Raw genomic sequence first — 23,111 nt, 5'->3', positions numbered from 1 at the left:
CTCCTCCCTCGCTTGCCATTTCTCCACAGAAAGACTATGCTACATGGGTATCACCTACTGAAGGTGATGACAGGCTGTGCAAGGGGAACAGATGACAGTCTTCTTCATCTTCCCCACTAACATTTCATGTGAGATTTTGTTCTGTGTTGCCATTTTGGTAAAGTACTTAATTTGGGTCTGTTGGAAATGAAATCCTGAGCCTTGCTAGGACTTATATCTGCATTGCTTTTTCCACCTTCTTGCTCATAGCTTCAGAAAACTGTATGCAACCTGTGTTCTGATATTATGCATCTGTTTTATTTGGGCAATGTCTGTTAAAAATGCTGCAGCGAATGAACTGCTCTCTATCTGTCCCTGGTAGCTATACACTCTGAATGCTGAAGGAAACAACAACCAAATACCAGTCAGGATAGCTGTTCCCATTTCTCAATTAATTCTACTGTCATTTTCTGTATTACTAGTTTGTAGTTCGGTCATTCAAGTGCTGTAATGACCGTTTAGCAAGACCTGCTGGAGAACAAATTTGATTTATGAGTCTAGTGCAATACTTCCTCTCCATTATCTAAAAATTACAGAAATAAACTGAAACAGAGGAAAAAAAAAATCTTCAGCCCTTTGCAGTGCCGCACAATATAACGAAACACACGGTTTTTCTCTCTGTGTTTGGGCTTGAAACATTTCATGTTCCAGTGGAATTTGGCATTGCCGTGGAACGTTGCTGTTGGTCCACAAGTGGCACAGGGATGGAAATAATTTTTAGGTGATATGCCAAATGCCACTTTTAGGCCAGGCTGTGGGGAACTTGGATTGATAAATTTGACACAATATTGATGTGTCTACTTACAAGTCGCTTGTGTAAATAACTAAACTGAAATGTCTGCATGCATCCTAATACAATGCTAATTTAGGTCCTGGTGAAAAAAAAAAAAAAAGTAGTATCGATACATGGTATCTCTTGTGGGAAAGCTGTTCTGCAGGGGAACTAGAATGTACGCGTATTTGTGCAATTTAGGATAAAAAAAGAAGTGATCAGAAGAAAGCATTCATGCCTTAGCAATAAAATAAAAAATGTAATGAGTGTGTGTGGTAAAACTGACTTCCTAGAATTTATGCTGTATCTGGTCAAAGTTATTCTCATCAGTTATAAATTTCCAGTGTATGTGCATGCCAGAAAATATAGAAATTTGCCTCTCCTTAAATTGTGTATTGAGTATTCAGTAGTCTTTTGACATGCCTGGTTAGGATTTTGTGGTATTAAGCTATGTTTACAAGAGTTTCTTCCCCCACCCCCAGCCTCTGTTCTGGAGAGATTTGGAAGCCTAAAACATCTTTCACACAGTTAGAAACTGAGCATTTCCATGCTCAGAAATTACAGGCAAGCTACTGATTTTTTTTTGATTTTTTTTTTAAATCAAGTACTAGAGATGAGATGATAATGTGAAAAAGATATATATGTTTATCTAAAGGCAAGCATTCATTTCTCTAAGTAGGTTGTCTGACCTACTTACAGATGACCTATTTCTACTAGATACAGTGGAGAAATATACACAGCTTTATTGCGAGTAGTCTGCATTGCCACATTATCCTTAAATCCTTTCGATCCTTTTAAACAAATTATTTGTGAGGAGTAAGACAAGGTTAAATGATGTACAGTATGTGTTACTTTTTATGATGTTGGATATATGTAAAATACACCTCAAGCACTTTGGCTTCAATTAGGCAGTCTAATTTAGAAGTTGTAAGACACATAATAAACACTTTTAGACTTGAGCTAGCATTTTCCTATCTTTATTTTCCTTGAAAAAGAAGTTTGATTAGAATAGAAAAGTGTGTTTGTCATTAAGCTAGACCCGCTGTTTAATAAAAGAAATGTGTATAATTTACTTATTCATGTCAGCTGCCTTTTATTCCCTCTGTTTGGTTTCTGTAAAGTTCTACCAGGATACATTTTGCTTCCTCCCAGCACAATTGCTGGAAAATTGTCATATGCATATTAATGAAAGTTATTACACTCTGAGTGACAAGCATTCAACTAGGCTAAAAGGAAACGCATTAGGAGTGATTACGGAGAATTAAATATATTTAGGGAAATCAGACACCCAGAATCAGTTGTAACAGAGGAAATACATAAGGAGAGTTAGTATTTTTGTTTCATTGTTTTAGTCAACGGATAGATTGCTTCTGCTATTATTGGCTGAGAGACTCTTGCTATGAAATAGCTGTAAGTATAAAGTTCAAAAAATTTTGGCCCAGAATCCTGAAAGTAAAGTTCACATTGTACTACTGTTATTAGTGAGTGCATAAAATTGAGAGTATAAAAACAGGGGTGAAAATTCTGTTTTTGTTTCTGTAGCACATGATGGTAATGGAAGATATGCTAAAGGACTTTCTGCTGGGAGAACATCTTCTTTTAGTTGGAAATCAGGTGAGTTCAACATCTCTTGCAATGCATGGAACAAACTCATTGTTTAATAATGAAATTAAATCTCTATTTTGCTTCATTGAAATTGCATTCACTTGTACTACTGAGGTATTTGACCCATTTTTTGATTCTTTATCTACAAGTGTCCATGGGTTTTATGGGCGCATATCTGTGGCAAATGTAAATGCCTTAAATTTTTTTTTACATTACTATCAGAGTAAAAAGTCAAAACGTTAATAGTTATAGGTAACATCATTACCATTAGAATCTTCAGTTAATGGCTTTGGTTATCCTTCCTGGCTATGTATCAAACCTCTGCTTTAAAATCTCCAATGGTAGATAAGAGGTGTACACATAAGTATTATCTAAATCTTATTTATTGATAGCAAAATACTAGTTTTCTCTAAAAGAGATACGGATTTGCTTTATTCTTTGGCTAGTATATTTGTTGATGGAAACTTTATTGGTGAGATCGTGGGGGCTGTTGTATTTTTTTAGTTGGTCGTTGCTGTTTTGTGATGGCTTCTAACAGTTTATAGCCCCCCCAAATGAGGTATGGGCAGATGTTCTCCAGTTGGGTATGTTTGAAAGTCTTTGTTTTTCAGAACCATCTTAAACAGTTACTGGAACTGTTAGGTGACTTGAACGGGATTATACACTTTGCCAGTTAGCCCTGAAAAAAGAGAGCTTTTGTTATTATTTCTTTATGTTTGAAGTGTTCAGGAAAGTGATACCTCCCAAACTACCAGGTTGGGTTTTCCCTCATAAAGTAACCTCCCTTTAGTTTAGCTTTCCCTTAGCAAGTATACAGTCATTTTCTAGCAGATGTTTCTCTTTATGTTTTGCAATAGCCTTTGGAAAAAGTCTTAACACAAAACACTAATGGTCTAACCTACATGGCAAGGAATATAAAATGCTAATTGTTTTTAATGTGCATATATTAAAATTACAGTGTAGAGTTACACACAGTCTCATCTATTTAGAGTCCTCGTTAACAGCTTGAATTTACAAAGATGTTGTGCTTGAAACCTCTGTACTTTTGCTGGATGATGCCACCTTCTCCCCAAAGGTTTCATCTATTCATAAATAGAAATTAATCTATTTCATACATGAAATAAGATCTCTTTATTCCATAAACGGCTCTTTCTGTGCCAGCTTCTGAGTTCGTACTGAAAATGTTATATAGCACAGATTGCGTGCAGGACCTGCTGTCAGGGAATAGCAGGAGTGGGCTGCTCCATAGGGGAACGGAGCAGGGACGGTGTCCTTAATGACAAGGTTCGCAGTTCCACCACGTCCAAGCAAGAAGAACGGGTCTGGGGACAGCGGCCGTGGTCAGCCAAGTGCCCAGTGGCTGCCGGACAGGTCCGTGGTGATGGGGCAGGTCTGAGGTCAAGCTGGGAAGTCGAGTCAGCCGGTCCAGGTTGGGATCAGCAAGGTACAGGACCAGGCACAGCATCGCCGCGGCGGAGGTTGGGAAGGAACCGAGGAAAGGGCCGGAGTGCAAATGCAGCTCCCAAGCCACGGGGGGAAAAAGGGGACCCCAGTGGGGCAGAAAAACCACGTCAGAGCTGACCTTCAACACAGGCAAGTGAAACCCTAGGAGGGGGGGAAGAGCTTGCAAAGCCCGGTGGTACGCTCAGGGCCCTGACACATGCTGCCTATGTTCTACCAATTTGGCAAAAAAATTTTGAAGACTATGCGAGTATGATTTTTAGGGCATAAGGTATTTTCCCAGCAGTGGTATACTCATCTTTAATAATTCAATGTGTGCCACATTTTCTCCAAGCTTATGAAACTCTAATTGAAGGCAGTGTTAAAAGATTTAACTGGGTTCGAGTATTGGAACATACTGCTTTGATTTTAGACATCAGCTCAACTGTACCTTTAACTTGGAAAATCGATTGATTTCCTGTAATTTCTTTTTGGCAAACCAGTAATACTTACAGGTTTTGGTTTTTAATTGCTAACATACTTCTCAGTACTTCCAGGTTTACTCTTTACTAATTTGTTCCACTGTTTTTTCTGTGTGACTAAGAAAAGGCCAACAGGCCTTTTCTTTTTGAAATACTACTTTTAAGTTTGAGCACTGTATTTTCCATTCTGCAGTCTTTTAAAACCACACCAATCATCCTTGATTTCTGAGGGATTATCACTAACCATTTAGAAACTGCTTGCCTAATTTCTTAAATATATTACTGTAAATTTCTGCAGCATGTGATGATGAATCCTGTTCAAGTACTTTAAAAGCAACCATATTACATCAATACCCTTTCAAGCTCTATGTGCAGATACCTTCCATTGAAGATACTAGTGTTTTCATCCTCTTTTTGTAAAGCAAATGATTAAAAAATAGGAATTTTTGCTGTTCAGTTACTTTAACAGTTCAGTCTGTAATCAGAAGATAGGGGTTTATGATTGCTTGATACATATATCAGTGTGTGCCCGTGTTTCACCTTTGGAAGAAATAAATGTTTTTGTGTAGAGATATGAAGTACTGTTTTGAGTTCCTTTCTTTTGTACTTCTTGTTGGTGAATAAGTGAATCATGGAAATTCAGTGTAAATAATTGACAATTCAAATACTCTGAACCGGAGTATTTCAAAATATATGACTAGCATACCTTTGAATGCTTGTGTCATTTCCTAGATATCGAAATGAGTTGGCATATACCTTAGAACGTAATTTGGTCCATCAAAATGATGACTGTGTGAGTGAGTATCTCCATTCAACTGTGATTCAATGTGCAAGGCTTGACCCGTAGTCTGTCTTTTAGAGACTGGATTTGGTTTTTCTTGGTTGACTGAATGTGGTTTTCCTCTTTTGCCTCTTTTGTTTTCATAACACATGTACACACATGAAATTCCTGTTAGCTGAAGACCTCTCTCTTTATTTCAAAGTCTGTAAACATAGTTTCTTTTGTGTATTCTTTTTAGTTAAGAGCTGCCTGGTGGGAGTCCTTTTACCAAGATTGTTTTCAAGATAGGAACTTTGGCGATTAGTATTTGAAATTCAGTAAATTGGAATTAAATGATCTTGGCGGATGTTAGACAGCAAATAATATATTTCTCCTCTTCAATAATTATTATTAAGGCTTAAGGGATGCTGGAGTTCAATGTGTTGTTCTGGCTTTCCTATTGCTTATCTTCTCTTTCCAACAAGAAACACAAAATTGATAATCAATAAGAATAATCAGAAATGCCATTCAGTTACTGATTAAATTACTGCTGAATACAGAAAGCATTTAAATTTTGTCCTCCTTCATTTGATGGTGTGGAAATTAGGTTTGTACTATCCTAAACTGATTATTTAATTATTATTATGAGCATGAAGAAACTGAGCTCCGAATGAGCTAAATTAGGCCAAGTACAATGATGGGGTTTTTTCCCCTAAGGAATTCTGTGTGACAATTGTGGAAAACTTGGAAAATATTTCTCTTTTACTTGCTACAGTCATAACAGTATGTGCACACATGAGAATAGCTGTGCTCTTTAAATGTGTCTCTGCTTATAGTATTGCTTTCTGCCTTTACAAGTTATACTGAAGAACCAGAATTAAAAAAGAATCAATGAATTGATTTTTCTTTCAGATGTTTCTTCCCACAGATTCTTTCTGTTGTAAATTTTTCATATGCTCCTTTCCATTGAACCACAATTGTCTTAGCTCACTGGAAATGTGAAGATTGTATTTAGCCTGACAAGGCTCTGGGTTGAAGATTGTAGTTGAAGTCAGAAAAAGGCATAAACTCTACATGCTTATCTAGACCCGTAGTCAGAGATGTATCCAAAGCATTCCATTCATTATTTCTATCATAAAATTAAGTTTATTTGTTCTTATGGCGAAATGTTGTTATTTTACCATCACCATCATTTTTGCATGCCCCAGATGAGAAACTCGTAATAAAATAATAAGATACTAAACCACAGAACACTTACTGTTGTGACCAATAAATCTATAGATTGCAGCTGGGGCAAGACTTAAATCATCACTGCTTTTGTGCAACTATTTTCCTTTGTCACTAACATCCAAGCGAGGTAGCAATGCTGGGGTCTCTTCCAGTGGTCCTCTGGTAGCAACATCTAGTGTCTGCTGATGACACACCTTCTGCAATTACTACACTGCATTATTCACATTTGTTCCAAGCAGGGAGTGATGAGCTTAATAACACCTGGAGTGTTTGAGAGAGTTCTGTATAGGTGGTGCTTGTTGCTCTGCTGATAACGGTACCTTTTTTTAAAAAATCAGAAATACATCCTCTGGTGTAAAAATAGCAGCGTCAATCAAAATGCATGCATTCTTGCAAATGTTTTTGTTGGCAGAAACAGGCAAGCTGTGGACATGGAAGGTGGTTCAGTGCCAGACCCAGCATTAGAAACCGTACATTAGCAAAGTGTTTTCATTTTCTTCATTTTCAGTGTTCAGCTGTAAGTTTCTGTGATAATGACGCTAACAATGTAACTCTTTCAATGAAGTCACAAACTGAGAACTCTGACACGAGGGTTCTGTATACTAAAATTTAATAAAAAGTCGAGATTGTCTTTCATTCTCTAATACTACAATTTTTAAATTAATTATAAAATAAAATTTCTTAAAGTGAAAATGTGATAAACTGCTTTTTTCACCAGTTTCAAAATTTGTTTCATTCTTTCGTAATGAAGCAGGTGCTCTGCTGTGCAGGATGGCTGCGTGCTGAAATGGAAAATGTGTGATTGCAGTGTCTCAGCTGAAGTGCAGTGCTGAAGAACACGGCATGGCAAACTCTTTAACTGCTTCAGTATGACCTGCAAATCATTTAAAAGAAAATAAAAATGAGGCAGCATGGTTTAGATTTTTTTTTTCCAATAGTGTTTTTTTCTAAGAGGCAAACGATTAATTTCAAAAACTTGGGTCTAGTGTTTTTGGACTATAACTTTATTGACTTTAGTTGGGCTGTGCAGGGGAGAAATTTGTCCCACTACTGTAATAGCTGCATCCTGAATTGCAAAATGCCTCCTGGGACCTGTAACAACCTTGTTTATATTTGAAACTGCAGTTACTCCTAGAAGATTAAGTCATTTTGTCCTTGGTAACAAGTGTTTACGATGTCAGTTAGGAGAATTTTTAACTAAGGGATTATTTTGCCTTCTAATTGCATAATTTCCTTTTTCTTATTCATTAGTGAAGATATTTACTTCCCATTTTTCTATTTCAGTTGTCCCATATGTCAGACGGAATAAAAATTGTCTAATATTTGCTTTCTGAAATATTTTTATTCAGTTCAGCTGAAACACCAACACAGATGTTCTTTTCTCTCTAATTAGCATATGTTTATATTTCTGTCAAATTAAGGAACTGCAATAGTGCGTATATAAATAACATACAGCAAGTGTTAATGGTGAACTGGTTTGTCCTCTGAATGTTACCTTAGGTTGCAATAATTACAAAGTACATGAGATTACATTCTGGATCCGGTCCAAGTTCAACTCAGTCTTTTAGTATATTCATATGAAAGGTAGTTTTGATTCTTTCTGCTTAAACAGTTGACTGCTAGTTGTGTGGGTGTCCGGAAGATCCAGCTCAGTCCTTGGTATGGGGTATAGACTTGAGGAAAAGGAGGGTGACTTTGTTGCCATTTTTGTAATTTCTTGTTTCTGAGGTGCCAGTAACTCGTTTCAGAGGGGTTTTTTCCAAAATGGGTTAGCATTTTCCGCCTTTCTTGTTCACCTGAAGACTACCAGGCATATCCTTTATCCCACGGAAGTCAGGTGAATTTGGAATAAACCTACTTTTCTTGGCGTTACCTTAATGAATGGTACTTAAGGAATGAACTCACCCAAGTTCTTTTTTGCAGTTTTTTAATGGTGCTTCAGAGCCTTCTGAATAGTTTTGGTCTCTTCCTTCCTTTCTAGTATATCGTGCCTTCTCAATGGAGTAACTGAGACAAAGAGAAGTGGTAACTTGTCATGAAGTGGGAATGTGGAGGGATGGAATCAAAAAGCTTTGACTTCAACTTTGCTCCAGCTACTGTTGCCAGCCAAGGATTTTATGTGGTACACCACAGCCCCTATGAAGGCACATAATGTACTCTCTGAAGCAGTTCAGTCTAGAAGTTGGGCAACGTTAACGTGTTTATAATAGCTAAAATCTGGTGGGAATGCCTTTTGGCTTTTGAATACTGCATGCACCTTTTAAAAAATGTATCACATTCTGAAATCGAGGTATACTTAAAATGAAATAAAAGGAGGTGTGTGGGGAGTCTGGCGAGATTCACAAATACAGATGAAGAAAGGGTGAGGTCATGGCACAGCTCCCATTGATTTCTCTGTGTTACTTTGGTGACCGTGCTCTTTCCCTTCCTCCACAGTGGTCTTCCACCACACTTGTGTCCTTTGAGCATTCTCTCAGAAGTGAGGTGCACTCCTAATACCCTTGGTGACACCAGCATGGATAGAAATACGCAGAACCAGCTATTTGGTCCTCTTCCTACTGGAATTGGAAGAGGGAGAAAAAAAATCTAGCAGTCTTATTTTGTAGTTGGGAAAATATTCTTTTCAGGCATAATTTTAAGAATCTATCATAAACATAAAAACCACACGCGCTTTCCATTAATGCACATGAAAGCCAATTTTTTTTTTTTTTAAATTACAGTAACCATTTTGTTTGATATTAAGTATGTTTTACATTGATTCAATATGTTGATCTATTTCTTCATCTTTGTACTTGCCACAGCTGGCTGGAGTCCCGCTCTGCAGCAAAAAGGATATGCAGTCTGCTTGGGATTGGTACAGAAACTGCATGCAGACATCTGCCCGGTCATCCGTAGCTCTCTTAGGAAAAGTAAAGGAAGCTGCTTTCAGTATGGGTGTTTTGTCCTTGACATTAGGAGTATTCCTATTTTCTCACGCATTTATGATTTTAAGTATCTGACTGCAAGTACTAAGAAACGTAGGGGAATAAAACTGTTGGTGTGCACTACTTGAGGATTCTTACCCTGTTTCTGGTTACTTTTGATGCTTCTGATGCAATTGCTGAAGTTGCATATTTCCCCCCAAACGGGTATGTTCTTTGAGTTCCTGGAAGAATCTGTTAGCACAATTTCATCCCCTGTTTCAAAGCAGTGGAGAACTGTGTTTCCAGTGACAGTTTTCAGAAATGCCTGGTGTTAGATATTAAGTGTGTTGCAGCTTCTTACTGCACCTATGTGTAAAGCTGTAGATTCTTCTGAAGAATCGGATGGAAGAAGGTTTGTGAGGACGCATGTGGCAGAGCACTAACTGGAGTTGGCTTTCCTGTGTTGGAGTGGAGTCTTTAGTAGAATCTAGGTAGATCTATTTTTGTCAGTTCTGCGGTATGTTTTTCCTCTGCTCTCGTGGTGAGAACTCTCCTTCTGTGATTTCAACTACTACACATATGTGCACAATTCTTCATTCTCATAAATGTCATCAGATGAGAGACTGTGGTCCCATTTTGAGAAGCTTAAACAGTTTGCAATTCTGCAGCTGGCAGTTGCCATCTTTCAGCTAGAACTTACAGTCATAAATGTCATAACTTACAGCTTTGAATGCTCCTATTCTGTTTCAATGCCAAGTGAAACAGATTAGTGAGTCTCAAGTTGGTTTAATCTAATATCTTTAATCTTTCTGTGGGTTTTATTTATCTGCTTTACTTTACACTGGTGCAGACTACTAGATGCATTCATGCAGTCAGAGTGAGAATCTCAGCAGAGGGACGGTGTCTTGTCAAACAGCTTTTGGCTGGGTTACGATTTGAACTTTTCTTTCTCTTTTTCCTTTGCAAGCCTTGGCAGTCTCACCGTCATTCTGAGCTCCCAAGTTTGCAGTCACGTCCTTGCAGGAGGGATAAGAATTTCTGCATCTGAACTGTCATCTTGGTCTGCATCTGCATTAGCATTTTAGACCTGATCAGGAATGTACTTTTGAAGGGAATCTCCTTACTGCAGTTTGATACATGTCAAGGGACATAGGACCCGGATTCTCTTAGAATGAGACTAAAGTGGAGGATGTTCTCCAGTAGCACACCTAATTCATGACCTCTGCTAAATCCTTCCATGGGACCAGGCCAGGCCTGGGCTGAACTACCAGTTCCTGAACCATTGGTACAGGACACACCAGTGTCAGCAACGCCTGATTCACTTCATAAATCCACTGTCATCGTTCTGCGCAGCTAATGAAGACATCCTGCAATAGGAGAGTTAGAGATCAGCTTGATCTCCAACCCAATTCTGATTCCATCTGGGCCTTTTTTTTGGTAACTCCAGTGGAATGGGATTAGCAAATATTACCAAGGCAATGCTCTAATTCCACGTGACTGTTGCGGGATGTTTCCTATGACCACCGAGAATTACCTTTTCCTATTAAGTGCAAGCCAACTTCCTAGCGTTCACAGCCTCGCAATACCTTTGTGATATAAAAAGGGCCGGAAAAAAATGGTGTTGGTTAAAAGGATGCATTGGCCTGCGTGACATAACTTGAGGGATGCAATCCTATTTCTGGTTATTCCTAGTAAGACAGACAAGTATTTTGCAAATATGTATATATGTGTAAAATAAAATATATATCATTAAATTGTGTTCAGAATCCTTTGATGTAGATTGAAATTTTATGTGCTCCTAAAGGAACATGCAGAGTATTTTAACAGTTTTGGAAAGTTACCTTTTCTTTGTTTATACCTCTTAAATGTGTACATCTATATTATGTTTTAATGTTATATTTATTTACTGCAGGGTGTTGGGAAAAACAAGATTGTTGACAGATTCCTTCACCTTTTAAACAGACCCAGAGAGTATTTACAGCTGCATAGGTAAGAATGTGTTACATTTCCATACTTTGTGTTTATAATCTGATTTCCCATGTTTTAAAACACGTTTCTGAAGTTTAATTTGTTCTTATTGTTTGAAGAAAGACCCTATTATGGTAGGTGACAGACTGACAGACTACAGGAATGTATCCATTTTATAGGCAGAGGCAATAAGCTGACAGGTTGAGGAGGGGGTACAAGAATCTACTGCAATAACATTGCTTAATATATAAGAGAAAGTAGAAGTCAGAGAGTACTGACATTAAACCATGCTCAAGAAGAGTAATATTTTGCTGTCATTTCTGGAGAGATTTCCCTAAGCATGAGGTACTGTGTGAAGAAAAAAGTTCAAAGGTGCTTGTTTGAATATATCACTCATTAGACAAGAAACATTTTACGTCATAAATGGTTTTTGTTGTTTTCCTTTGGCACTCCTGCTAAGCACACTTATTTCTTTCTCACTCATAAACATTTGGATTAGAATTTTTTTTTTTCATATGCAAGCTAAAAAACGGACTTCAAGACAACAAACCAATTGAAAACAATTCAAAAGCTGAAATAATATGAAATTATCTGCCTGCTTTTTATGACATGAACTTTAAATCAATAAATTGAAGTAAAGACTGAATATGTCTAGAAGAGCCGGTTTCAACTGAACTGCATCCTTTTCAGCTTCGTTCCTAATTTTTACCTCTCTGTCTTCAACATCCTAACATCATCACCCCGTCTCTTTCCATAATCACTGTTTTTTAAATTGTGCTAATAAAAATGTACATCTTTGATATTTTGCCCTTTAACAGCACAGTCTCTGTCACACTTTCTCCTCACTTTCTCCCCCAGCTTTTTGTCTTCAAATGTCTTGTACTGGTATTCCTGATACTTGGATAGCTCCATCTTATCACTTTTCTATTGCTGTTTTCCTTTATACTACCTCTCCTAGACTTCCATTACTTCTTTGCAAAATACCGCTTTTGACCTGCTAATTTCAGCTTTGCGTTAACTTCCCTGCCATCTTCTCTGCTTGGAGGAGCCAACCACTCCTTCTGGATAAAATACACTGTCATTTTTGCAAATCCCAATTATTTCACAAAATACTACGGTATTTCTGTCTTTCTGTGTGTGTCTCTGAAAAATTGTTCTCCAGTGAGGTGTGGTCAAGCCGAACGGTACTTTAACATAAATTCAGATTGCTCAGGAGAACATTGCATAAGCACAATGTTTGGGGTGATGATGGGGCTGTAGAATGTATTAGTTATAGCATACTAGCTGATGTATCACTAGGAAAAAAACCCAAGTGCCTTTTTTGTCTAGTCAAGACAAACTTCTATAGGCTCTGTAAAGTAGTTTGTGGTTACAGAGCTTTAGAGAGAGATTGAAGTGGAAAATGATGAGCAGTCCTGTGCAGTTCTACAAAAATAATTCCTGAATACAGAAAAATCAGAAATTTGTTTCCTGGACAGCTTTTTAGAATACTTGGTGAAGAACTCAGCCTATATAATACCTTGGTAAACTTTATAGGGCATTTAAACAAGGATTACAATGTTGTTAGTGCACACTTTTGGATCGCAAAACAAAATAAGAGCAAGTTTACAAAAAAAACCAAAACAGCTCACTATTAAGCTTTTAGATATTTTGTGGGGAGAAATGCAGTCAGTATCTTATAGTATAGGTGTATTTTATTGGAAAATATGATTGAATGTGCACTTCATCTTTGATAGCCCTGGGTGTTTCTGCAGATTTCCTAGCTAGCTACCATCAATACTGTTAAGAAATCCAATGGAAAGTATTTCTAAATATCATACTCTTAATGATGCTCAATACACCTGAATTACAGATCTGGAGAAACTGAACAGTCAAAGCATGCATATTAGTTGATTACCTTGTAGGGGAAAAGAATAATATTAATGCTTTCTTAATGCAAAATGTGGAGGTGATTCAGTGTCAGATGAAGGTGGACATTCTTTGCCCTTTCAGAAATGTGTCTGACAGATGTTATCTCATTAGTCCTTGGAATTTGCGTTGCAGCCTCTCTAGTTCCACTTCAACTAGTCTCTCTGGAAATGAGTGCACTTGTCAGCTGCATATCCTGAGGCTCTGAGTTTCTAGTGAGGTAGTGAATCTGTCAGAAAATGGCTGATGATGACATCCCGAGTTCTTGAATTTGCCCATATCAACTGTCACTTCATATAATTAGCTATAAAACAAGTAATACGCATGTATGTATAATAATGCCAATATGGAATGGGTGTTGCAACTGAATAGTATCTGTTCTGAGGTGGAGAGATCTATCCTTAGCTATAAAATATCCATTTTGGTGGCTATAATTAAGATGTAGCCAGAGAAGAAACTGCTGGAGTGGAAAAAAACTGTAAGAAGAGCTTTAAAATTAATATAATGAAGATCTTTATTAAAAAGTAGTGTTATGTAAAAAATGAAAATAGTGAATAAATAATAGACAAAAATAATTAGACTGAATTTCAGAAGTATTCTGATTTATGAATCTGATTGCCTTTTTTCAAAAACTGTTTCATGGTATTTAAGTGCCAAAATGATGAAGACATACCAGAAATATTTACTTTCAATAGCTTGTGAAGTAAATAAAGGGGAGATACACTGTGATGTAGTGTAGTACAGGTTGCTATGCAATGTAGTTGATGTAGGGTTTTTTTATAGAAGAATACCTTGCCCCTTTTGCTAACAAACAGGAACATAAAAGAACTAAAAATGCCATTAAATCTGGTTTGGTTTTCGTCGTTGATTGTTTGGTTGGGGGGGGGGGTATTTGGTGGGGTTTTTTGTTGGTTTGGGGTTTTATTGTTTTGTTTTGTTTTGTTTTTACTGTCTTGATGAAACAGTATACAGAGTTCTGATCTAACACTCCATATGTTCAATGACATTAAAGCAGGGAATATTTGTCTTAGAGGCAATGTGCTATTACCAGGAGTAATTTTAAAATCTCACATTTTATGTCTTATACTTCAAGATGATGAGAGGAGATAGAAGACAGAAAAAAAGAGAGTACTTTTCCTTAAACATCCTTTCTCACATCTGTATTTACTTGCCCTACCACTGATTCACATGGGAAGGGTCAGCCTGACCTTAAGGTTTCAATTGCTTATGAAGGTTATAAATCCTTTTTCTTAACCTTTCTTACAGGACCTCATTGAGAAGTTTTATTTTCTTGAAATTGTTAAGTCTTATAAATCATTTTGGGACCATAAACGTGAAAATCTGAATGGGAAGCAAGCTGTGATTAGATTTAATAAGGAAAGTATTTAAGAAAAATGTTTGCGTATAAATTATTCAAAAAGTTGGCTGCTTCCTCTTGCATACTTCCTAATATTAGGAGTTGATCAGGAGTTGACCAACTATCTCATCACACTAATTGTGGGGTTATAAGAGTCTTTCTGAAAGGGGTAATTTGGCATAGGCTCTGCACCGCCTCTCTCTAGAACTGCGCTTATGAAGCATCTTACTGCTTTTCCATGTTCAGGAAGAACTTTCATCTGCCAGCATTTCCCAGTCACTCCTTTCCTACAGGATTAAGTTTCAGCAGAGAAATCCTGAATTCTGTTTACCCTTCTGGGATGGTTGTCTCCATTTTGTGCACTCAGGACACCAGCTACATGTTACAGAACAAACAGCATTACCTTGCCTAATATTAAACTTTAAGGTTTTACTGCTTTCACCTTGAGCGTGCATTCATCGTGCTAGTAGAAAGGTGAAAATCTGAGGGCTGTGCAATCACAAGCCAATGAGAGATCTGTATAGAAATTAAACAAATACCAGCTGACTTTCTAAGAAACTTTGATGTCCTCCAAATAAATGTAACACAGAGTCAAGTGTTTGTGTTGCTCCTAAATGCATGAATCCTGGAAAGCCTCATCATTTTATGAACCTTGCTGTTACTACTTTTGCCATCTCTCATGTGAGTGATGTAGAAAGAAATTGCCAGTGGTTCTACACAAAAATCTGAAGTTAAATTTGGTGGATTAAGCGTGGATCTGTACAACAAATTTCATTGAATCAGGAAAAGGATTTTCATGGAAACTGGTAGCATCTTTCTTTAAATTATGAAGTCTCTTAGACGAAGAAGATTCCACAGAAGGAAGAAAAAAAATTTAAAGCTTTAGAGAAGACTCAGGCAAGAACATGTGCCCTGTTAAGACTATAAAATCCCTCTTGATGAGAGTAATAGATAACTATAAAAATGTAAGCTGCCTTCTCTCCTGCATAAAAATGTCAGAAGAAAATATCATGGACTTTAGACTTTTGGCTTCTTTGATGTGATCAAATTAAAAAAGATTAATTTTACTTCTCTTATCATCAAATTAGTAACTAACTGCAGACAAAAGAATGGTTTTGCTGGAGTAAAATGTCCTTTACCTGTCATTTAAACATTTAGGTTTGCATCTATTTGAAATTAAGTCATACTGTCAAGCTGCTTTTTAGATTTTAATGATAATGAGTTCTCCTCCTTGAAGTTACTATTTTTGTGTAGACTATATTACAGAAATACAGTATTTATCTTTTGTGTTTCCAACACGAGCTTGATTTATGTCTCCAGTTTTGGGAAGTTTTTTTGATTGTGAAGAAACTTGTAATAGAAAGTTTCCTAAAAGCTTAGGTTCTGACTAGGAAGATGTAAAATTCAGTGACTCACTTTTTATAGTAGTTTCTGCTAGTATGAGGTGCTAGATTTTGTGTGCTAAAGGCATTTGGATTAATACATACATCAAGTTTTTGAAGTCATATGGTGTTATCTGATCTCAGCTTTCATTAAAATAGGCTTCTAGTCTTTAATACATGAGCTTAAAAAAAGGAAAAACAGATTTACATTTAATTTATTCTCATCTGAAATCTTAATTTGGGCAACTAGAGAGAACTGGAAAAATACTGTGGAGAGCACACAGTGTCAACTCAGGACCTGTGAAAGCTGCCATCTCCATTCTGCTGGGGTTGGATTGGCTTTAAGTCATGTAGCCAAAAAGAGCGACTGGCAACAGGAACCCTCTGAAATTATTATCTGCCATCATGAGTTGTGCTCCTAATTGCTCTGATAGCAAACAAAACCCTCTCTGTCTTGGTAGTCCCTTTAAGGAAAATTAATTGTGGAAAGAACATCTTGTGTTCCAAGCAGGACATTTGCTTGGTTCAGGAAAGCACAATTTTCATTTTTCTGTGTCAGTACCTTTTCTTTAAAGTTTGGTATACATTACACTCCTTGATTTTTGAGATACTCAAAAGCTGTCTGGACACGATCCTGGGTACCTTGGCTCTAGGTGGCCTGGCTTGAGCAGTGGGGTTGGACCAGATGACCTCCAGAGGCCCCTTCCAACCTCAGCCACTCTGTGATGCTGTGATTTACCAATTTCTATAAGGTAGCAGCTGGATGACCCCAGCTAGCTTTTATTCTATGTATGTTGTAGTAACGTGTCTTGCTAAATCAAAATTGTTCAGTTGGAAGAAAAAAAAGTTAACAATTAGTTTATCTTATCTTCATAAAATTAGATAATCCAGCAGTGGTTGTTCCATGTGGGGAGTCCATTTGCACTGTCCTTAGCTGATGTCCAAATGTGTCAGTATGGAACAGTAGTTAAAGTTGAGGGAATTAAGAAACAGCTTCAAACTCATCATTGTTTTCAGAACAATAGGGACATTTTGTATAATGAGATTGTTTGGTCTAGAACATTTATTTATTGTCATGATATGAGTGTAAATAATGAGCAGTTGTTAAGCAGAAATTTCTCTGAGATGTTTTCTGGCTTCACGCTGTCTCAGCCATAGATCAGCCGTAGGAAATGCAAAAATTGCAGCCCACCATCTCCTCTGCGGAGTGTCTGTCAGAGGCATTGCTCCACACAATTCAGAATGTTCAGGAGTGAGAAGTACTGATCCTTTCCATTGCGATGGGAGCTTGGTTACTCTCAGCTAGTGAGAGGACTGGATCCCCCCTGAGCTACTACAGATGCAGCCACTGAAGTCATGATAAGTAGAACTAGTCAACCTCAACTCTGACGTCTTCAGTAGATCTGCAGTTATTTAGTTGTGTAAGAACAGGGCCGTCGCTTACAGGAATAGAAGGTTTTGATGAGTAGACTGCAGTGTCATCTACATCAATAGTTTATTGACGGCTTGTGAATGGATTTTCTGCTGCTTGGAGCCTTAGTGAATCTGCAGAAGATATGAAACGATTAGTTCTGTTCAAGCGTTCTCTTTGTCCGTATGAAGAAAATAATCTTCTAGGAAATCAGTTTATTGTCAAAAAAGAGAATACAAATCTTCATAAAGTTATATGACAAAAAGAGGGAGTGTTTTTTGGTGTAGGAGAGTTGTTCTCTGTAAGGCTGAAAAAGTTAAAACTGCTTATAAATATGGTTTGATGCCTTTTCATGAAAATAGAGTACGTAGGAAGTTTTCTTCTTTAACTTTTAAATAAAAGGGTTTCTGCCTTTAAATTCGCCATTTTAATTCTTAGTTCTCCTTGTGATATCTTTTCTTACAAGTTGAGTTAACTTGTCTTCCACTTTTTTAGGCATTAACATATGCACTAAAGCAATTTGGCTTTGTTGTAAATCTGATGTTTCATCACTGTCAACAGAATATTAACTGCTATAGAAATTCTATGTTATCTGATAATCTTACTATTATTTTAGAAGATATTACACTACCTTACTCTGTTTTTTCCTAATGTTACATTTCCTTTCAAAGAATTTACCTATGGTATTGCATCTGCCTGTCAAAGATACTGTGTTTGTTCTTGTGACTGATGATTGGGAAGTGTGATACAGGGTTCATTTTAAAAATCTACTACATTTTGTGTTGTGCCTTTCGTAGTTCCCTAATAAATTACAGTAATCTGACGATCTTTTCTTCCAAAAATTAACTGGGTTTACATATGTTATCCTTTTGAAAATAAATGTAATTTTGCTGTGATCTTTAACAATCAAATTAATGGAGAGGTTTGGGGTAGGAAAATGAGCTTATGGTGTCCCTACAAGCAATACTTACTACAAACTCTCCATTAATCTTTAGATGTTAATTTTCTTTCCCTCTTTTTCAGCACATGTAATCAGTATAAAATCTAATTACCTGTTTCCCCTATTGAGATAATTTAAAACTACCCTTTCAGCTTTATTGACTTCAGATTTTTTAAATTCTAATTAAAAAAGTTGTTTCAGAAGGAATAACTTCCTTTGCCCAAGACACCAATGAACACCCGATACTGTAGAATTATAGTGTACCTCTTCTCAGAATTGCATTTGGTTATCTTCTCTTGAAAGAATATAGGACCATGTAAAACAATTTAAATGCTGATATAGCTCTGCAGGTCTGTTTTTGAAAATGAACAACCCAGAAAAGCTATCTCTGTAGCGAACTGTTGTTGAAGCAAGGGCTCTTAAGCCGCACTGGTTTATTAGAGGAATCCACTGAACACGGTGAAGATGTGTGTTGTGTATTTGTATGTTGGCAGCGACAAAAAAAAGGCTAGGTAATTTTTCCTGGTGATTTTGAGTCATGAATGTATATGTCTGGAATATTTTCTTTTAATGTTGTACAGTAACCTTATAGTGTCTGCTTTATTCTTTATGCAGCTCAGGTTTGGAAATAAATAATAAGATGACATATTTTGTTATGAAGATTTATGTTCTGCACTGCATGTATTAGCTAGCACATAATAGGTGTCTTTTATGGTTTTTTACTCTTGCTGTTGTTTTTTCCCCTTTTCTTAAATACATTTTCAATCAATACAGAGTTGCAATGCAAAGCTTCCAAGAGTCCATGCAAGCTAATGGTCTCTATTTCTAGTTTTAGCTTTTCATAAGCTGGCTGACTAGCTCTGCTATTGTCAGATTCCAGGTGTTAGAGAGCTACTTCATTTGTCTTTTTGTAGGAATTGAATTCAGCTTGAATAGCCTGCTGTGTGGCTGTTACAGAAAAATAGCTTAGGTTAGAAGACCCCGTTGTTTCATTTTCCTCTAAAGCTGAAGTAACATTTTCTCACTGTTTACTCAGTGAAATGTATTCTTATACACAATAAGGGGAGCTGTAGGGTATCATGTTTCTTCATTTATGGATTTTACAATTAGGGTGAGTGAATTTCTTATGTTGTTGTAACAAATTATGTGAAAACTTTGCATCTCATTTGGAAAGATGGATCACTTATAAGTAGTTCTGTAACTTGATTTAAGCATATAACCCGAATTAAACATATAATTCTCTTTGGCCTTTGTTCTGCCACCCGCAGTCATACTGAGTAATGAGTACCTTTATACTCTAAATAATTTCTTGGATTTTAAACAAATATATGTCCTGCTGAGTAGCTATAACAGCCTAGCAGAAAAAAAATGGGGATTTAATTATCAGTGCATACAGATAAGTCAAAAAGGCTTTACAGTGTCAGTTTAACAGAGAAATGAGACAGCTGCTTGGCTTTTCAGTATTTCAGAATTTCCTAAACACAGTGGTCAGATCAGGCAATGCAATGGCTGTATGATAAGTTGGCTGAAGAAATTCATTTTTAAATGTCAAAGTCATGCAGATTCTTTCTTTCTTTGTGTTAAGATCGCCTGCTTTCCATCAGGATAATCCATGAGTGGATTAGCTAACCAATTAACAGCTTCAAATGGCCCTTGGCCTAATTATTTTTCAAATACTCTTAAAATTAGGTCACAGCAGATGGGCATATTCATGTCTGATTGAAATGTAATTGAGAAGAGAGAGATATATATATATCTCTATGTACATAGGTATTGAGATAGATACAGATATCTCACAGAAATTAAGAACAACAATTATTAGAGCATATGTTCTGTGTCTCTGATTTTTCCTTTCAACTACTATAAAGTTCCATTTGGAGAATAAGAGGAAGGCCAAACCTGAATCTGATGTATCTAAGCTTGTTACCATGAGCACCAACCTTTAAAATGCAAGGTTGCCTTCCATAGATATTCTGTTACCCTTTCAGCCTCAGTGTAAGTACATACAAAAGCCGGGGCAGGATTCTTCAGCACTTGTCAAGATGGAGTAATTCCAGTGAATATGGATGTTTGTCCTGTTAACTGAGGTCCTGACACTGTGTCCTGTATTTGGGCATAAACCTTCTTGGGGACTCAAGTCTTAAAGCATTGGAATACCTTTTCCTTTTCTTAAGTTACATGGTAACGGGTAAATTATACAATGGATCAAATTCTGTTTTGGTGTTTACATTTCAATGTTCTGGGGAGGAAAAGTGTCAAAACATGCAATGAGTTATTTGCAGATGTGTCATATAGACAGCATTAACATTTTTAATGAAGAATTTCATGCATTGATTTCATTTCTCTGAAGAAGCAACTTTCAGCCAGGTAGTCCTCCAGATGAACTAACCCACATTTCAGGAGGAGAGGAACATAATTCTCCTTTGGTCCTTAATTTTACCTCCTGGCTAGTTTCAGCTCCTGTGTCTCACCACAGGATATCCAGAATGCTTGGAGATTTACTTTCTTTCCATCTTTGCCTTCCATCCTGCCCTGTTCCAAGGTCTATTGATAGAGGTATTCAGCTCTCCCAAACAACTCCAAATTTCCATTTGAAAAGAGCCTGGAAGAAAGTTTCTGTCTCCCATGAATGGGATAAGAAATGCTGAACTCATTGATTGGATTTGTGTAGAGGAGAATTCTACTCTAAACAATAAAGTAGCTGTCAGGTGCAGTTCCTCTCCTCTATTTTTGGTGTAATGTTTTTAGTTCAATTATTTAATAGAATTTGGGTAAATCTTAAAAATCGACAGGGACAGAATGGCCTGAACAGTCTCTGTGGTTGATGGAAATTTCTTCTCCCGCATCTCATAGTTCTTCCCCAGAAAGAAGGCATTGCTGTCAAAGAAATAGTAACTGTCACAGACTAGTATGTTCAAGTAAGTCTGTAGACCTCAGAAAATGCTGCCTTTAGGGTAAATAATGCACCAGTAGCAAAAAATAAATAAAAGGCAGTGATGTGAGCTAATAAACAAAAAACCATCAAAAGAATTATCAGAAGTCCTACTATGAATTAAGTGGCACTGTCAGAAAAGTTGCTGAGTTTCAGCAGCAGATCTTTTTTCTTTTTTTCTTTCTTTTTTTTTTTTTTTTTTTTTTTTTGAGAGAGAGCTTGTGAGGATGGCTTGCTTGATAAAAATAAAAATACCTTCTTAGGAAAGACATTAGCAAGCTTTTCGTATTTTTCTTTTACAATCAGGAGAAGACAAATCAGTTCACTTGAGTGGGATGACAGTATGTCAGACAGCTTTTCTCACTCGCTTCTATATTCCCACAGTCTTGCTTCTTTGTGTCAGAACTATTTTCATCTTGGGTGCCAAATGTGATGAAATTAGGGAGTTTTGATATTCATGTCTTTGTTAGACCGTAGTTAGTATTAAGGTGCTAATATTAATAAGTGAATGTGAATTACACTTTTTAGCTCCTTTCCTGTGGGAGTGAAATTCTACAGTCTAATGTTTTGAGTGCCAGACATACTTTACATTTAGGAAAATCTGCATACCATATTGTTCAGAAATATTTCAGACTTAGCATATTTTTATTATTCTATATTTCAGTGTCTTTACATTTATGTAATTTCATTACAAAGTGAAAATTTAAGAAGAAAAATACCCTAAGGAGGCAAATTATTTTTAGCCATTCTTTAGTGTGTTTAGGTCATGTTAGGTTTCTGAAGAATAGAAATTAATGACATCTAATTGCATAGCTTATGATTCTGAAAGGAAAATAACGTGTATCTGTACTAACCCTGGCAAAAATCACTCCTATATACATGTCTGAATGTAATAGCCTAAGCAAGTACAGGAGTTTTGCATTCACTTATGTCATCAAGCCAATGGAATTAATATTTGGCTGTATATTTAGCTTCTATAATACATTGCAAACCCCCTGAAATATTTCCTAAAAATATTAGGGCTGAATAACAACAAAATAGAAGAAAGGAGGAAACCACAGATAAAATAAGAAATAAAGTTAGAAGCTAGATTTAGGATGTCAATTGTTCTTTCATTTTGATACTTATACATTTTTTTCTGATCTATGCAACTTTTATAATAGTGCTTCAGTAAAGTGTAAACTCTTGCTGGTGTTTATTTCCCACAAAGATATGGTCAATTCTGTCATCCCTGAGAATGAGATCAACCTAAGGATTTGTGTGGGCTGCTGGTGATACTAAGCTCAAGTTAGTATTCCATATTGGGGTTGTAAGTAATCTCTGCAGAGCCAGAGGATTAACTAGCTCACCAAAAGTAAAATACACTGTTCTGTGTTACAGTAAAACACCATTTGACATTTGTGATTTTTTTGTCCGCCGACACCTGTGCCCGTGCGCACCAGCACTAGAGGTCTTCCTTTCCTGCCATGCTCTGTTCACTTTATTTTTTAAATGCATTGGCTGCTAAGTGCAAATTTATTATCTGTAAAGCATCCTGTAATGCTTCATCTTCCTTTACGTTATTCTTGGCCTATGCTTTCATTAGATCTTCCCATTTTCTCACCTTTCTATTACTTTAAACAGATCAGGGTTCAGGTTTGACAAATCCTTCCCCTCTTCTACCTGGTTTAATTCCCTACAACATTTTTCCATGAATTATTTCTAACTAATTAGTAACCTGTGACGGTGCCTTCATGTACTTAAGGGTTTGGTTTACACATTTTAAAATTCTTCTACATCTGCGACTGTATGGGCTTGAACTAGAAATGATAACTGGTGACGGAGGTAGGCTGATACATACAGTCTGAGAATTTAGTCCCTAAAATAATCTGTATTCAAGAAACAAAAGTTGTTGGTTTACTGTTATTTTTTGATCCATTATTGATTTCTCTGCCCAGTGTAGAAATGGGTAGACAAGCAGGATGACAATACAAGCTTTGTTT

The 23,111-nt window shown here is 36.7% G+C and overlaps 1 protein-coding gene across 1 annotated transcript in view; it reads left to right on the top strand.

Moving 5' to 3' along the window:
* VWA8 (von Willebrand factor A domain containing 8) overlaps nt 1-23,111 on the top strand; it is a 191,499-nt gene that overhangs the window by 77,228 nt on the left and 91,160 nt on the right. The window contains exons 20-21 of the mRNA XM_075046133.1: nt 2,354-2,425; nt 11,144-11,220. Of these exons, the coding sequence (XP_074902234.1) occupies nt 2,354-2,425; nt 11,144-11,220 (149 nt within the window). The remainder of the gene's footprint in view (nt 1-2,353; nt 2,426-11,143; nt 11,221-23,111) is intronic.

The sequence above is a fragment of the Buteo buteo genome, chromosome 14 (genome assembly GCF_964188355.1).
Source record: "Buteo buteo chromosome 14, bButBut1.hap1.1, whole genome shotgun sequence".
Classification (NCBI taxonomy): domain Eukaryota; kingdom Metazoa; phylum Chordata; class Aves; order Accipitriformes; family Accipitridae; genus Buteo; species Buteo buteo.
This window is presented reverse-complemented; position numbering and strand designations above follow the sequence as displayed.